General features: G+C 41.7%; 1 protein-coding gene across 7 annotated transcripts in view; it reads left to right on the top strand.

Annotated features, from left to right (window-relative positions):
* LOC114554117 (inositol 1,4,5-trisphosphate receptor type 1) overlaps nt 1–18,423 on the top strand; it is a 77,293-nt gene that overhangs the window by 31,855 nt on the left and 27,015 nt on the right. For 3 of the 7 annotated variants that reach the window (XM_028575734.1, XM_028575733.1, XM_028575739.1), the window contains 9 exons: nt 637–663; nt 1,154–1,274; nt 1,426–1,610; nt 1,696–1,844; nt 1,946–2,057; nt 2,756–2,791; nt 11,451–11,498; nt 12,744–12,876; nt 15,946–16,133. In XM_028575734.1, coding sequence (XP_028431535.1) covers nt 637–663; nt 1,154–1,274; nt 1,426–1,610; nt 1,696–1,844; nt 1,946–2,057; nt 2,756–2,791; nt 11,451–11,498; nt 12,744–12,876; nt 15,946–16,133 — 999 coding nt within the window. The remainder of the gene's footprint in view (nt 1–636; nt 664–1,153; nt 1,275–1,425; nt 1,611–1,695; nt 1,845–1,945; nt 2,058–2,755; nt 2,792–11,450; nt 11,499–12,743; nt 12,877–15,945; nt 16,134–18,423) is intronic. The other 4 variants (XM_028575735.1, XM_028575736.1, XM_028575737.1 and 1 more) reach the window with 4 other exon arrangements.

Raw genomic sequence — 18,423 nt, 5'->3', positions numbered from 1 at the left:
TGAGATCATCTGAGACCCATTATGCTAGAGCCAAACTTTTAGATTACAACCCAACCATCCGCTGCAGTGGTCCTTAATTGGTCACATCAGTGCTTCGGTGGAGTTTCTCAGAATTTCTTTCTTCTGATTAACATCATTGCGAGTCGTGAAAGAGAATGAATGTTCCCTTTCTCGTCCCGTTCATTTGTGTTAATCAGAGCAATGTTAGTCGTGGTCCTTTAGAGCTAATCAGACATAACAAAGTTAAGACCAGTTAGTTGGGATTGTGATTGTTGGCATCCTGTTCCCCTTTTTACCAGCGAAATGTTATAAATTCATAGAAATAATCTTTTTTTCACAAAATATATATTTTCAGTGCTCCTATTAATAACTTTGTGACCAGTCAAATAATAATACTTTCTGTCAACTCTGATGCAATCACAAAAGAAACCTTTTGGGACTATCATCTCACACTGTTAACAAACAAGGTCATGTTACAAATGTGTCATGTACAAATTCAAGCTTTGCATTATAGAGCACTTAACATGTCTCCAGCAATGACAACTGGTTTTGAAATGTATAGTAATGTATTTGGAAGTATGTCTGTGATGCAGCTGTGCTGTTTTACATCTTCACTGATTGTATCCTCTACTGCAGGCCACTCTGTTGGGGAAAATATTGAAGGTATTTGTTCAATTCAGTGGAGAAAACACAGAGTTGGGTGTTTAAGATAGAAAGAGAAAAGTCTCCACCTTGTTATTTATATATGTGTGAGTATTCTGAGAGGGAACTGATTTTGACTGGGTGCTAGGTTTGGGGATTGATGGGTCTCCTGTAAAGGTGTGTGTGTGTGTGTGTGTGTGTGTGTGTGTGTGTGTGTGTGTGTGTGTGTGTGTGTGTGTGTGTGTGTGTGTGTGTGTGTGTGTGTGTGTGTGTGTGTGTGTGTGTGTGTGTGTGTGTGTGTGTGTGTGTGTGTGTGTGTGTGTGTGTGTGTGTGTGTGATATTAAAAGGCTATGGTCCAGCTTGTTGGTGCTGTACTGTAGATGACAGATGGGTAATTTAAATGTTGTTGAGGGACTTCTTCCTTTCTTTAAAGACTAGAGCAGTTAGTCCAGTAACACTTAGATAAATATGATAATCTACAGCCATTTTTTTCCATCATCTTCTTCTCAGACCAGGCAGCCAGTCTTTGTGCAGCTGTTGCAGGCAGTATTCAGGGTCTACCATTGTAACTGGTTGGTCCCAGTCCAGAAGGGCTCCGTTGAGAACTGTATCAAGGTGCTTTCTGACGTCGGTAAGAACAAGATCCTCACATCAGCGCCTGTCTCACAAGACACTAACTTTTAAAGTCTAAATCAGTCCATCATGTACAGTTGGTTAAAGAGTTACTGGAGCTGATTTATCTTCACACACTGCTTGTGTGCGTCTCTGTGTGTACCCACCAGCCAAAGGCAGAGCAATAGCGATCCCTGTGGACCTGGACAACCAGGTGAACAACCTGTTTGTGAAATCCAACAACATTGTCCAGAAGACAGCCATGAGCTGGAGACTTTCTGCTCGCAACGCTGTGCGCAGAGACTCTGTGGTGACCGCTTCACGGGACTACAGGAACATCATCGAGAGGCTGCAGGTACTTTATTTGTGAGCATTTTCCCGCTTACTTCTGTGTGTGAAATCGTTTAGGCAGTAAGGATGTTTCTTTGTCTGGGCGGTAGGACATTGTGTCAGCTCTTGAGGACCGTCTGCGCCCGTTGGTCCAGGCTGAGTTGTCTGTTCTGGTGGACGTCCTGCATCGGCCCGAGCTGCTCTTCCCCGAAAACACAGACTCACGCAAGAAGTGTGAGAGCGGAGGTTTTATATGCAAGTAAGAACTGAAAATGTCTTCTTCAGCTAAATATATGAAATTGGCGTAAAATTTGTGTATATATTATAAATGAGATGAGCTAATGTACTGTACATGTGCAGGCTGATCAAACATACCAAGCAGCTGCTAGAGGAAAATGAGGAAAGACTCTGCATCAAAGTTCTTCAAACTCTGCGAGAGATGATGACAAAAGACCGTGGTTATGGAGAGAAGGTAGGAGAAGCTGCAAGGCACGGACCTGATGGGGCGATGTACCTCATGAGTATGGTATGACTGTGCATATACTGATTATTGTACTATATATAATGCATAAATACAGTTGCGGAAAATATATTAAAAGTTTGTCACTTGATTTTCTTTTTCCAAATGTATTTTGACGCTGGTGCATACATATGTAGGATTTCCATTCAGAGAAAGATATTAACTTTGCAGGAACTATTGAAAGACCATTTGTGAGTGAAACTGAGTGAAAATTGAGTCTGCACACCGATACAACAATATGATGTGCAATGTTTTATTTCATTTGATTATTATGTATCCATGTGGGTGTAGTTGTATATAATTTTACAGCATCACTGCATCACACACTTTTGACACACTAACTGCCAAGAGTACCCTTACTTTGAAGGGAATTGGCTTGTTCCCACTGTCACATTTACCTCTGCAGTCAGTAATAGGTCACTTACTTAGACATGGTTTTAGCAACACTTGCCACTGTATGACACTAATTCTGCTCACCGTGGCTAATACCCTTTCATAAATGCAATTTCTTCTGTGCGGCTGAAGATGATAAGTATCTCCACAGTCTTAACTCACATAACTTACATGTCATGCTGTATCAATGACCTCTGCTTTAGCTTCCTCCTTCCTGCGTTGTTATCTAACTCCTTGAACCCTCTGTTCTCTTTCAGCTCAGGGCCTTTGATGATGAGATGGATATGCCTAAGGTTGTTTCACTTTTTCTTCTACTCATGCCCTTGTTTCCCTGAGCTGCTGTCTGTTATGTCTGTGTAACACTAGTAGTTGTTCTGTAACTGTCCGTAGCAGCTGCTGTGGCTGTGTGTTGTAGGTAGCAGAGGCTTTAGCCACAGCTGGTAACAACCAGTAGTAGGCTGATTCCTGCCATAAACTGCTGTGTAGATCAACTGAAAATGATGAGAGAGGTGGCTGGGTTGGCTCAGTGGGTAGAGCAGGTGCACATATACTGAGAGGTTTATGCCTTGACGCAGAGGTCCAGTGTTTGAATCCGACCTGTGGTGATTTCCTGCATGTCTTTCCCCCTCTCTCTCCCCTTTCTCACCTAGTTGTCCTGTCAAAATTAAAGGTGGAAAAGCCCCAAAAAAATCATCTTAAAAAAAAAATTATGAGAGATATGAGTGCTGTGACTGACTGCGTGTTGCTCAATAGAGTTGTGTTATTGCTGGCTCAGCAAACTGCCAGTGCTGCATTTATATGCTCTACTTTCTCCCAATGTAAGCACCATATCAAGTAAAAGTCATTTTTGGACATACTTACTGTATATTTTAATATCCATTCCAGTTAAAAACACAATGGTATTTCCATATACACTTTTTTATATATTCTTTGAAATGGTCTTTACTCCCCGACAGCAATAAATAACTTTTGGGCTCTGAAGAAGGAGCGAAAAGGTCATCTGTAAATGCTGTAATCCTGTAAAAACGCCCACCAATCACTGCCTGTGGTCCGCTTGGAATGAACCTATAAAAATCCCTCCTTGCCCCGCTGCGCGTACTTTACCCCTCCCGTATACAAGCCTGAGCTCAGTGCGCATCATCGCCACATTGCTTACAGTAGTCATGTTTGTTTTAAAGTGCTCATATTATGCTCATCTTTAGGTTCGTAATTGAATTTAGAGGTTGTACCAGAATAGGTTTACATGGTTTAATTTTCAAAAAACACCATATATTTGTTGTACTGCACATTGCTGCAGCTCATCTTTTCACCCTGTGTGTTGAGCTCTCTGTTTTAGCTACAGAGTGAGGCATCTCACTTCTGTTCCATCTTTGTTGGGAGTCGCACATGTACAGTACCTAGGTAAGGACAACAAGAGTATGAGGGCGTGCCATGCTAGCACATTGGCGAGCATTATAACGTGTGTTACAAAGTGACGCACGTTCGTCACGGAAGTAAAGGCTGGACTACAATAGAGCTGTTTGGAGCAGTTTGTGAACAGTGTTTTCTGTTGGAGATGGTAAGTCCCTTTGGGGTGGACTTTGGGCTATTTCACTTTGTAAACCTATAACGTGCACAAAAAAAGATATATAACACAATAAAGGTAAGGGCAAAAGCCAAAAAGCATAATATGAGCACTTTAAACATTCAGTATGTAAATACTAGTAGGTGTGTGCTTAGGTGAATGAGACATGAAGTAAAATTGCGCTCCTTTCTCCGCTCTGCTCTGAAGCAGCGACCCAGCGGTGCTCGTGCATGTCTGTGGGACAGAGCCCTGAGGAGATGCTACTTTCAAATCTTGCTAGCTTTTCAACATTACCAACCCTGCCTTTAAATACTGATGTTTCATTTTATTTTTCACTTACAGTATACACAGCATGAAAACCGATAACAGATGTAAAGAGAAAAGTCATGAAGCTATATGCTAATAATAATTAGAAATAAAAAAACAAAGACAAATTAGAGACATTAAAGCTGCAAGCAGTGTTGGACATGCCCTCGCTCCTCTTCGTATGTCGGGGTTACTGGTGGATGCCGATCCACGCGACCCTGCATTTGTGCAACCGTCAGACACAGCGCACACGGTTGAGTGTGCGCCGTTTGAGATGGTGTATTGCAAAAGTTGTACCAAGTGTAGGGGGCGGGGCAAACCGTCATTAATGACCAACTCTGTTGAGTTCAGTGATGCCTCACACAATGGTCTACATCAAATGGGTCATTCGTTATAAAAAAAATGGGCGTGGCTTTAGCATAGGGCTCAGGCCAAATCATGACCAATGACAAAGGAACTCTCTTCTGAGTTCAATTATATCTCACACAATAGTCTACATCAAACGGGTCATTAGTTATAAAAAGAGGTGTGGCTAAACCATAGGGGGCGGGTCAAACCATCACCAATCAAAAAGGAACTCTGTTGAGTTCAATGATACCTCACACAAGACTCTACATTAAACGGTTCAAAAGGCATGAAAGGGGGCGTGGCCTGAGTACATGGGCGTGGTTAAAGTATAGGGGGCGGCTCAGTGTCACATGTAGACCACACATAAGTTTCATGTAAATTGGATGTTTGTCATATAAGGCTGATATCCTGTGGGTCAGCGGGGGGGCGCTATGACCAAAAGTCAATTTTGGCCAAGCGATGTCCTCAGGTCTAGACTCTTGTCAATTGTGAGAAATTTTGGGCAGATATGACAATGTACACTCAAGATACAACAACTTCTTCGTTCACAGATGGTACAGACCAAATTTGAAGTCCACTGGATTAAATCTCTAGGAGGAGTTCGTTAAAGTATAGCACCTTGACTTTTAGGCCTACTTCCTGTTGCCACTAGGCAATGCTATGACTTTGAGCCAATATCGGCATGTAGATGTCGTCAGGGTTGGACTCTTTTGAATCCTGAAAAGTTTCGAGCCAATTGGACAATGTACACTCAAGTTATACCCACTTCCTGTTTCGATGGCGAAACGCACAAAATGGCCGCCCCGCCACGGCCATGCCCTATGACAAAAAAAATGTCTTAACAACTTTTCATCTTTAACGATTTAATATGGCACAGACCAAATTTGAAGTTGATCGGATGAAATCTCTAGGAGGAGTTTGTTAAAGTACGACGTGGAAATGGCCAAAATCGCACTAATTTTGAACTTTCAATTAAAAATGGCGGACTTCCTGTTGGGTTTACGGTATGGCTCCAATGAAATTTTTTGAATGCATTGACATGCTCCATATGTGTACCACGTTTCGTTAGTCTACGCACTGCAGGGGCTCAATTCTTTTAACTTTGTAGGGGGCGTTAACGAGCCATTTTTGTGTGCCTATTCCCGAAACCTTTAAAAAAAAATACGTACATTTTCACCAGGATTGATGCGACCGCCATTTTTGGTGAGTTTTTGAGTATGTTAAGCCCCTCAAAAAGGCAATTAATTTGCCGGGAAAATAATTCCTTTAGCCTTCGCCGCTGTCAGCGCTCAGGCCCTAATAAAAAATTTAACTAAAAGACTATAATGATAGCGGGCATTCCATATACAGTATCTTTCCAAGATTTCAGGGAAGACTGGCCATGTCTGGTTTTACGAAAAGGAAGTTGAAGATAGTAAATCCATAAAAGCCCCATCACCTTCCCTCTCTTTTTCTTTTTGTCAAGGCGTTTTATTGCCTGTCAATGTTTAGCTTTTTGAAGGGTGTTTCCCCTGGATCTCCCTTAGTCGCCAATAGGGGGCACTGTGACTGTGTGCACACCGTGTATGTGTGTGTGTGATGAATATGAGGGGCTGTGGCAGTCATTGAGGCTGTGTCCTAGTTTTCCTTGTCTGAGAGCTGCACGATTCCTGGGCCCCTGCCAACTCTGGGCTGAGGTTGCATAACAACCAGGCTTTTTTTCTCTTCCTGGAACTCAGCCCCTCCGCTGATGTGACCTTCAGCAGTAATTGCCAATGAAAGTGTGGAGGAGCTGTTTCCCCACGCTTTAATTGTTGTAACAATTAGCTCACAGCACAGTTGTGTGTGTGTGTGTGTGTGTGTGTGTGTGTGTGTGTGTGTGTGTGTGTAAAATATTGGGGGTGGGGGGGCGTTGTGAGAGAGAGACAGATGATCCCTACACACACCTGTTAAATGTTGTATCTCCATCTGTCTAAACATGAAAAGCAGCTCTGCTGCCATGTGCCAATCTCCTCCACTTTCCCCTCTCTTGGCCCCGCTAAATCATTGTGACACAATTCCTCAACTACTCCAAATCACACTTCCACTCACACGCTTTCTCAAATGGATGCAAACCCACGCTGTGTAAACTTAATAAAGTTGGCTGTGAGTGATAGTGTAGGTGTGATATGAAAGTGCGTAGTTGGCTCTTGTGTCCTCTTTTGCCCTTTTGAGTAAAGCGGGATAGCATTGTAATGATTAAAATGGAACAGGGTGAATGTGTGAACTTGTTTAACAAGAAACATGTCTTAAATGGGTCACATGAATGAGGTTTATACAGAAGTATCATGCATAAGAAGTTAGTATCGAGGCACTTTTTTTTATAATAGCATGAGATGTATTTTTGGCCTCACAATGTAAATGTTAGGGACGTGATTATCAGCTAAATGCGTTGCTCTTTGCCTGTTAGAGTTCTATAAGAGGAGAGGAGTTTGTGTTGGGCTTTTACTCTCAGGTTCCCCTCTTCACCTGGCCGTGTGTGTGTGTGTGTGTGTGTGTGTGTGTGTGTGTGTGTGTGTGTGTGTGTGTGTGTGTGTGTGTGTGTGTGTGTGTGTGTGTGTGTGTGTGTGTGTGTGTGTGTGTGTGTGTGTGTGTGTGTGTGTGTGTGTGTGTGTGTGTGTGTGTGTGTGGTCTAGTCAAAGCAGTTATGCAAGCCCTCCATGTTGTAAGTAAGTTATGTTTCATCCCTTTCACCTCTCTGCCTTGTCCCTTGGCAAGCTTAACGGTGGATGGATTTAGAAGAAATGTTTTCTCTTCGACTTTTAGATTTTAAAATGGCATGTGGCTCCCTTTTTTATCCCACTCGACACATTTTCTCCCACACTCACAGCAATTCATTTAATAGTGCCGGTATAGATGTAGGTCAGCTGCAATGAAAACGACAGAGCACAGACTAAATTAATTTAGTCTGCTTTTCTGTCTGCAGATAACAAGCAGCCGAGTGGTAAACCCAAGCGCTTGTCATTCACCACTGGTTTAAACATGACTCAGTTTCAACCTGCAAAGACATAAAACACGTTTATTTACGCACTTTCAGAAAAAAAAAACTAAACACAATGTAGAATGCACTCTTTGTGTGTGTGTGCGCACATATTGTTGAAGTGAGAAGTGTGAGACTGATTAGGGGTTTGCCCCGGGGAGTTTCCAGTTTGGTGGAATGCACTGTAGTCGGGGCGGATGTGGCAGCTGTGAGGGGTTACCCTGTGGTGTCTATGGTCGGACTGGGGAAGATTAGCTACATATATTTACTGTGATCAGCATATTGCTTTGTGGTTTGATGTGGTGACAGCGAGGCCATGTCCACAGACAGAAGATGTTGCTCCTACAGTGTGTGGCCCTCTGACCTGCCGCTGAACTCTGCTCCACTAAATTATCTTTAGGCAGAATCAGACCAGTTGTTGTGCTTGTCTAAAGTGTGTTTAGTCTTGACACAAAAAAAAAAAACAAGTCATGCCTGAAGTCAAGACTTCAAGACGGGTGCAAAGCCGAGTACAAGACATAAACTTTAATTTTTGCTCGACAACAAAAGTACTGGAAACATTAGTAAATTGAGTAAAAGTAATAAACATGAAGAAAAAAAATCCTGGTCAGTTTAATAGTGTAGCTTCTAAATAATATGTGTCTATGTCTGTCACTTTCACATTCTCTCTCTGTCTCACTGTGCTGTTGCTTTGGCCAACCCACCCACTCATCGACGAACAAACTCCATTTCTCTCTCTCTCTCTCTCTCTCTCTCTCTCTCTCTCTCTCTCTTTCTCTTTCTCTCTCTCTTTCTTTTTTCTCTATCTCACAATGTTAATTCAGTGTGAATTTTCACAGTTGTGAACTCATTTTTTTTACGATTATTCCGACACCACATGAATTCATCACAAATGCCCTATCTCGCAATTTTAATGGAATTGAAAAATAATTTGTGTATCCGCCCCCTGATGCGGATCCACTCCAAAACTTAATGGGTTCTTCCTTGGCCTGTACTACACCCATCAACCAAGTTTCATAAAAAACTAGGCCAGTAGTTTTTCAGTAATCCTGCTGCCAGACAAACAAACCAACAATGGACAAACAATACCGCCTTGGCTGAGGTAAAAATGCATTGTCACAAAGCTGGAAATGGTCCTGTTTTTATTAACTCTTGAAAGGCTGACACATGGTTTTCAAAGGACTGTGAACTTTTGAGTTTGGGGAGCATTTCATTTGTGGGGTCAAGATGTTCTGTGTCGAGCTGGCGCCTGCGGAAGCCGTTGCTTTTGAGCAGGGGATTCTGCAGAGATGTGTTTTGTCAGAGCAGCTATACAGTGTAATTATGGATCCAGAGTGTACTGCAGCTTGTACTGTACTGTTTAAGGGACCAGTATGTGGCATTTGTTGTCTTGTTTAGACACTTTAAGTTGTTTTTTAGTATTTATTAGTATTAGTAGTTCACAAAGTAACTTACTAGCATGGCGTGCGGCTTCCAACACACAGCATGTTGTATTTTAATGGCACCGTATTCCTTGTTTTCCTTGTTGTTACCCAGCTAAATATCTTATTTCTCTCAAGCATGATTGTCAGTTGTTCGAGTTAGAGGAATTTTTAGACACCAATTGAGGGGAGGCATATGCTTCCTTTCTGTTAACAGGGAAGTTAACATGTCAGGTAAAGTGATAAAGCTAAATTCCAATGGAATTTTTGTTATGTTTATCGAAAAAGACATCAGATATATTACTTGAGGCAGACCGACGTGGCTCAAGTTCAAACCTCCAAAAAGTACACACCAAAGTCATTACATTATATAGATAAACTATCTATATAGTTTTTTTTTATCTGCTCACGGTCCGCTAGCTGTCTGTTCTGTGTTTGCCCTGGCTCTGTAAGTCAAAGTGACTTGGACCAAGCCACACAACACTATTCCTTTGGTGCTTATGCACAGGACAGGGGAAAGGCCATGGATGTATAAAGAGAAAGGCAGGCAGTGGGTGCGAGAGGGACGGTAAATCTGGTGTATGCAGTATGTTCTGAAGGAGCACTGAGCACTGACAGGAGGGGTGTATGTTTGGGTGTTAAGTTAAAAAATCAACCGTCTTTCTTCAGAATTGCAGACTCCGCCATTAATCCTTGTGTGTTTGTTATTCTCTCCCTCACCCTCTCTGTCTTTCACTGGCTCTGCCTCTTGCCCTCTATATTTTTGGTAACAGATGGCCACTGTAAACAGCCCTGTGTCATTGGTTTAGTGGCCTGGTTCCTTTTGGAGGACTCTAACCCTCTCGCCTGCCTCCCTCGTCCTTTTACATATAACAAATTATGTGGAACATTGCCTTTTTTTTAAGATTTTTGCCAAATGGTGTCTAATCTGAATTCCCATTGTTTGTGTGAACCATTATGGAAATGAGAACGGACAACAGATCTCAGTGGTCTACATTTGATTATTGTGTGTTTCATATTGCTCAGAACATGGCTTAAATTGAGAACCTCTCACCTGGTATGAGAGGCCACCTAGGCCAAAATGAAATACTTGCATATACGTTAATATATACATGCATACCATACATACATACATACATACATACATACATACATATGCATATACATGCATGCATTGCGTGACATGTGTACTGTATGAGTATGAGGGTATGCGTTTTATGTATATGTATGTGCCTGCTGTGTGTGTGTGTGTGTGTGTGTGTGTGTGTGTGTGTGTGTGTGTGTGTGTGTGTGTGTGTGTTTATGTGCTTGGGATAGGAGGTCATGGTGGATTGTTGGGTCAAACAAACACGTAACTTTCACCTAGGAGACCCGTGTTCGTTCAACCTTTGTGATTTTTTTACAACGACTACTTAACTTACGTTCGTAACTTAATTTACATAACAAACATACTTATTGTGAACCCAAACAAAACCAAAATAAATGGGATCAATTTCAGATTTTTGCTCAGTTTTCCTTAAATATTAAAAAAAGATTTCGTAAAATAGGCTTATTCAATTTCTTGACTTCCTAGAGTCTTATCATCACTGTGACTAGCACAGACTCCAGGAAGTAACTGCGCCCAAAAAATACCAACATAAAACCACATTTATTATTTTTACACTTCAGTTCTTGTATGATATCATATGTTAATCAGTGAGCTTTAGAAATGCTGTTCTGCCTTTGGACAGAGCCAGGCTAGCTGTTTCCCCCGTTTCCAGTCTTTTTGCTAAGCTTAGCGGCTGCTACTGCTGTAGCTCCTGCTTTATATTTACCATATGGACATGAGAGTGGTATTGATCTTCCTATCTAACTCTTTACAAGAAAGCAAATAAGTATATTTCGGTATATATCCCAAAATGCCTAACTTACCCTTAGACAGCAAATTGAAAATTTGAAATCGGGGTTAGTGAAGATAAAAAGCAAATGTCTCATAAGGTGGTTAAAACATGAGAAACATAATTTACAATGATGTTAAGGGAATTTGGAAAATTCACACTGGACATGTCTTTTAACATTTGATAAACGGTATTAATAGTCAACACTACACATCTCCTGTCTCAGCTCTCTAAACCCTCCACAACCACAATGCTTCCCTGGTTTCCAATGTAGCAGTAAATGCATGGCAATTCACACCGAGCAAACCTTTGCATGGCCGCTTAAAACTCTTGAACTGGTGCACGATGCAGTTATTAACTTGACCATTGCCTGCATGAATACTAACCCTGTGTTTGTATCTGTTGAACCACTGTGCTCACACTCCTCAATGCAACTAGCAGCTGGATCAGAACCAGCCTGAGAAGCTGTTGGAGGACCAGAAGAGGGTAGGTACTTGAAACAGCAGGGCAGCTTAACTCAAAATGTCAATACTTATTATTGACATAAATTATACTTATATAATTTTTAGACATACAGCGGTTGTGCATCTTGAATGAAAAATTCACTTTTTTTGTGACTTTTTTTTCCAGCTTTTTGTGTTTCTGCTCACTTCCCTTCACTGCTTTTAGTAACACTTAACCACACAGTCACAGCTAAGCGACGTAATCTTTAACTGAAGGGAAAAAAGAAAACAATTGTAATAACTTTTACACCATATTTCCCTCTGCCTCCTTTCACTAATGGTGTTTATGAAAATGCAGGGACTTCAGAGCCTCAGGAGGTCATTCTTTATTACGCACCAACTTTTTCAACAAGTTTACAAAGACAACATGATTAAAGATATCTTTGCTGATTTCAGAGTTTCAGTAAATTGTTCGTTATTGATACGGACCAGGTTTGTGCCAACAGTTTAAATGATGTTCAGACAGAACTCAAGAAAAGGGGCAGTATTCTCCACTGAGACCAGGGAATCATCTTCTGACTGCGACTGATCATACTGTGCTGGTACACACAATACATACAGCTGACTAACCTGCCAATAAAAGATGAGAATAGTGTTCTTCACACCTCCTACGTAAATTAATCTTGACCTCCAGAGTGGAGCTTACATAATGCCGCTGTCGTCTATCATGGAACACCCCCAGTTGACGATTTGCACATAATCATGCATGAACACACAAAAATCTCTTTCATTCTCTTCAATTTATCCCATGGGAGGTCTGTCAGGTAGCTATGGGCTGTGGTTGCCATAACAACGGCAAAGTTGTGCTGCTGACTGCTCAACATTGGATGAGTCACAGTGTGGGAGGGCTGGCCCCAGGTCTGTCTAAGTGAACACCGGGACCTCACATTGTCACTACACAGGGTCACTACTGCTGCTGATAAACCTAACAGTGCTGGTTGTGTGGGTGGTGAATGAAATCAACTTTAGGTTAATGTATGTCTGCAAGTTTTTCTTGCACAGAAATCTAGGAATTCTTTAAATTAAATTCAGTGTTTAAAATGAAAAATTGATATGGATTTTCTCCATAACTATGTATTACAGAGCATGGTCATAATTATTTTCTGAGGATAGTGGGTGTGTTCTGCAATATATAATTGGCGATGCATGCTGTCCCTGTTATACATCTCCTCACTCCCTGTTGCTGACATGACATCATTACATCCTTCCCTTTCTTTCCCTCTCATAGGGTGAGGCACTGAGACAGATTCTGGTGAACCGTTACTATGGCAACTTCCATCGAAGTGGTGTGCGGAGGGACAGCCTGACGTCATTTACCAATGGCCCCCTCAGTCCGGTAGGATCCAGCAAAATCCAATCAGGTGGGACAGCTGTTGCTCATTTTGTTTATCGGTGTTTTAAGCCCCCAACGTCTCCTTCCAGGCAGCGCTGCCTGGAAGGCACTAGGATTAGGGCAATGGTTATGGTTATGGTTAGGGTTAGGGTTAGGGTTAGGTGCCTTGAAGTCAACGGTCGCGGCTTAAAACACCATCGCTCAGTTTCGACACCAAACACAGAGGATTGTTGTTAAATCTTTACAGCAGGAAGTCATGTAGTTTAGTTGGCGCACACAAGGCCACAAAAACACTGATTTCAACATCTCTAATTGTTCTGTTTCTGTGAAGCATTAACCAAAACCCTCTGCTAAAGAGAAGCATGACTTTGCTGCCAGTAATGACTACAACTACTATCAGAGGTCAAAGTCTAGATAAACCTTTTCCTTTTGGTCCCGTTTTTTTTTTTCTTCAATAATGTTATATAAGGATGGGACTCTATCTGTCTGGCCCTGAGCCGGTTATCACCTCCACAGTTGTGCTGTAAACTGCCCTTTGAGCACGCAGAGCACGACACTCTTATCACTACCTGATAGTGCGGTCATTGTGTTAGTATCTGCAGTCAAAATACTGAGTACTGAATCTCTGTGCAGTGTTTCTCCAACTATTCTTTTTAACTATTTTGTTATTGGTTTTGATATGTAACATGTATGATGTAACATTGTATCTGCACATAGATTTTGGAGCACATATTGGTGCCAATGATATGAGCTCTGTTTTTCTTTTTTAACAATGTTTTTTATAGATTTTTCATTAGTACATTTTTAACAACCCTCTGTCCCAGCCCATAACAAAATTTCTCTCCAAACATCTGCCGTACCTCAAGAGCCAAAAAAGAAAACTACATGACAGTATCACATGCACAGAACAATGGCACCTCTAGCAAAGTTACGATATGCATAAATACAAAAATAAATAAGAATTGCACCTTTGCTATCACCCTCCATGACATGCCTCAGTCCCTTTCCCTTCTGGGGTTCACCACCTATTTGAATCAGGTATCCTGTTCCGCATTATCCCTCTGTAGAAGCTCCCCTATGTCTCCTTTTTTTATAAATTGGTGAAATGGTTTCCAGATTTCCTCATACACCCTCTTTTTAATTGTTTCATCGTGTTCTGAGACTGCCATGGAGGATAAAGCATGGAGGGCTGGGCAATATATCAATATTATATCGATATATTGAGATTAGATATCGTCTTAGATTTTGGATATCGTAATATGGCATAAGTGTTGTCTTTTCCTGGTTTTAATGGCTGCATTACAATAACGTGACATCATTTTCTGAACTTACTAGACTGTTTTGTTCTATTATTTGTCTTTAACCGCCTGGCCACTATATCCACATTATTGATGATTATTTAAAAAAAAATCTCATAGTGTAAATATTTTGTGAAAGCATCCTACAATATTGAACATGGTTTGAACATTTTTAATTGCTGTCCGTACACCATCCATCTCGGAGTGAAAATCTTGTTTGAATGACTGTAAAGCTTTCATGATGTCCAATAGGGGTGCGCAAAAAAATCGATTCATATTCAAATCGCGATTCAAGCTCTACCGATTCAAAATCGATTCATAGAATTCAAAAAATCGATTCATAAATTGTCAACTGCAGTCACATGGGAAAAGTAACTACATTTACATACTGTGAATCGTTTTTTAAATCGAGAATCGGTTTTGAATCGAAAATCGATTTTGAATCGAATCTTGAGCCTGAAAATCGATATCGAATTGTGACATTTTCTGAATCGTGCACCCCTAATGTCCATCTGCAGGGGTTGTCCATGATTTCAGCGCGTAGGCCAGCACCTCTTTCTTTGTCGTAATCCGCTGGCTCGTTTTCTTCATTAGCAAGTCCTCCAGCAGTTTTATATTTGTCCTTGGTTACTTTTCCCCACATAATCACCACCTGTACCCCACAACTATTGCTTCAAGTTGTGTTGCTTTTACTCTAATTGGGATTATCTAAGTAATATTTATTTTAGGATTAGCAACAGAGCATGAGGAGCCACGTCTGCTCACCAAGCCACCATAACCGGAAGTCGCTGTGAGTGGTTTTATTGTTTTATAAATTCAGTGCTGCCATATTGACCTAGTCACCAAAACGTCTTGTTGTCTGCTGTGGCACGAAAGGTAGTATTTTCATTACATTAAGTGTGACGCTATAAAGTATATTCTGATGAAAGAGCCAAATGTTGATATTGTATTTTTAACTGAGCTCAAAGACGCAGAGAAAATCACCCAGGCTCCAGGTTCACCATCTCTCCCATGTGCACCAAAATTTTGGCAAACCTCCAGACTACAGGAAGTATATGCCTCCCCCCGTGTGATCCACTTTTCGCTTGTTGCTACGTGACCGGCTGCTACTTCCCATGAAAACAGCCTTTGCACGTGCTGCAGAAACAAGAGCCAGACAGAGAATCCCATATGTACCCAGAAGCTGAGGCCTCAGGGTGTGTGTGTGTGTGTGTGTGTGTGTGTGTGTGTGTGTGTGTGTGTGTGTGTGTGTGTGTGTGTGTGTGTGTGTGTGTGTGTGTGTGTGTGTGTGTGTGTGTGTGTGGGTGTGTGGGTGTGTGTGGGTGTGGGTGTCTTGCCCTGTATGATTTAAAAATAAAAGGATTCCTTTAAATTTTAAAGGAATTCTATATTTTTCCTACTTTTAAATTTAGGTTTCTGTGTGCAATATTGTGACTATTCTCAATATCAAGTTTTGCAAAAAAAATGAAATTAAACTAAAATATTTTTGCTTACAGAATGATATAGTTATGTTAGTTATCTTTCTTAAAAATGAAAAATAAAATAAGCCCTACGTTCAAGGGCCAGGCTAAAATGAGAACAATTATAAAATATGTAGATGAATACAAAATGTATCAGGCTTCTGCATTTGTAGATATTGTAATATAAGATGCTACTGTATTACTAAAGTAAGACCAAACGTTTTTTTTTTCCTTCATTATACCAATTTGATATATAGTCTGAATGGACCTTGGAAGGTATTAATCTCCTCAGATACATCTGATTCTGATCTGGCCTGTCACACTGTCTCTGTCTTGCAGCATTAGGGGGTCCTGGGGGCCTGAGTCGTGGGGAAATGAGCCTGTCAGAGGTACAGTGTCACCTGGACAAAGAGGGAGCCTCTGACCTGGTCATTGACCTCATCATGAACACCACTAGTGACCGCGTCTTTCAAGAAAGCATCCTGCTGGCTATTGCTTTGCTGGAAGGTGGAAACACCACCATCCAGGTCAGTTAACCCCCAAATTTCTTATCATACAGTAAGGGAAAGTGGAAACTGAAGGGACATCCTTGTGTCCACTGTCTACTTCGGTATATTTGCTGTAACATATCTGAATCTATATTATTGTAAAATAATACAAATGACACACTTACCTATTTCACTTAGTGTAACTGATCTGCAGTGTTTTAAGTTCAAAGGCTCAGTTTATCCCACCGTGCATCTGTAGATGATCTGCTAGAATTCGGTCAGTGACAAGAACACAATGTGCCTTGGATGGTTTTCATTACAAGAGGATCTACAGTATGTGGGTCACTGGGCCACTATAGCTGCACATATACATGACCATGGCTCTTCTCCCCCTTTATATCTAGCACACATCATTTGGCTAAAAGGCCAGACCAGCTCCTAATCATGTCAGTAGTTTGTAGATTAGTATATAAAAAAATATTCTGGATTTTCTTTGGGCTGATGTGTACATTAGGCAATCAACAATTAGGGCCCTGTCTTGTACTCGGGGCAGCGCAGCGCAAAGCCCGACGCAAGTGTCTTTGCTAGTCAGTTTTTCCGTCCAGCGCCCGCATCTTTTAAATAGCAAATGCACCTGTGCCCATCTTTGCGCCCATGGGCATGCTGGTCTTACAGGGAGGTGTGTTCAGGTGCATTCTTTGCGTATTGCTATCTTGAGGCAGCGGGAAGTGATCGCGCCATTGACCAACAAAAACCTGGTCTAGAGTCAATAGTGCCGCATTTCATTGTTATTTTAACAGCAAATTAGTAAAATGCGCCTAGGCTTATGCACAGCGCGCGCACACTATGCTTGTTACACACACACACACACACACACACACAGGGAAGCGCAGCAGCACACAAAAATGCAAAAGATTACAAAATAAAAATATTATGGTGCAAATCCGCCATCATAATAGCAATGTGCCAAGGTCCAAACGCGCTTGGCTTTTAAAGAGAATGGGAGATAACACTCTGATTGATCTGGTTTATTGCATATTACGCCCAAAACACGCCTATGAATTAATGAAGACACTAAGTACAACCCTTTTGAACCATGCGCCCAGCGCACGGACCCTTTTTTCCGCCGCCAAACTAGCAAAAGTGGATTTGGACACACCCTAAACACACCTGCGCCATGCGCTTCACGCATTGCGCTTAGATCGTTAACATAGGGCCCTTTATGTTCGTTACCTGTTTGCTTTAGCCACTCTAACCCATCTATCTCTATCTTTCTCTCTTTTTCATGTCTCTCTGTCTGTTGCTGTTGTTGATCTCCAACATCAACGTCTGTCTGTCTGTGTGTTGTTGTTGTTGTGTAAGCATCGGGCTTGCATAATCAGTTCAGAGCAAGGAAGCCACTGTGGTGGAGATAATGCTTTGGCTTCCCACGACCGCTGCAGAGCTACGTCACGTGATCCGTCTGCGTTACATAAGGCCTGTGTGAATGAACAATGAGGAATGTCTCAGCCCTCAAAACATTCCAGCCTCTCTCCTGCTCCCTCACGCTCTCTTGCCGGCCCAAACTGGGTCATGCTGGGCCTCCGGAACTGGGGCAGTGGGGAGAGAGGGCGGAGGGACGGGGAAACACAGAGCGGATTGAAGAGAAACTGAAGCTCCTCTACCCCTTGCATTCTTAAGTTTTTTTTTCTGAAAAGGAAGGTTTTTTTGGGGGGAACTACTCTGAATGCGTTTCTAGAATTTTGCCAGATAGTACAAATATTTGTGTTCTTTGAGTTACTGGATAATTTCCTAAAAATTCTGAACAGTTTTTGTAAAAAAAGAAAAGAAAAAAAAGTAAAACAGAAGTTTGAGATACTTGTCACTGCCAGATTGAAGCTCAAATTCATAAATCAGGCATACCTTTTTTTCCACCCGAAGTTCTTTGGACTGTTAGTCCCTGGACTAACTGGAGGGTGTAAAATGGCCCCAGAACATAATTTAGACACTGGTCCCTGCGGTCGCAGTGACTTCATCAAAAGGTTCCTAGTCCCTGGGGAAAGTTCCTGGGGTCGAAAAGAGGCTTTACACCATGAGAGAAAACCTTTGCTCTCTGCTCTCTTCAAGAAAGCACTCCAAGGATAGGAGTTGGTTTTTTGTCAGTGTCTTCATCTGGCATGCTGAGCTGAGCACCTGTTGGGTCTTGGATATCCTGTTAACTATTTACTCGTGACCTACATAGCGCACAGAAATAAACCACACATTTACACACACCCTCTTGCTCTGCTGTCGTGCAAAGCTATTGCACAGATGTCCTTGGAAGTCATGGATATTTTTCACTCCGTGCATT

The sequence above is a fragment of the Perca flavescens genome, chromosome 4, assembly GCF_004354835.1.
Source record: "Perca flavescens isolate YP-PL-M2 chromosome 4, PFLA_1.0, whole genome shotgun sequence".
Lineage (NCBI taxonomy): Eukaryota > Metazoa > Chordata > Actinopteri > Perciformes > Percidae > Perca > Perca flavescens.
The sequence above is the reverse complement of the archived record's forward strand: the minus strand, read 5'-3'. Positions and strand labels throughout refer to the sequence as shown.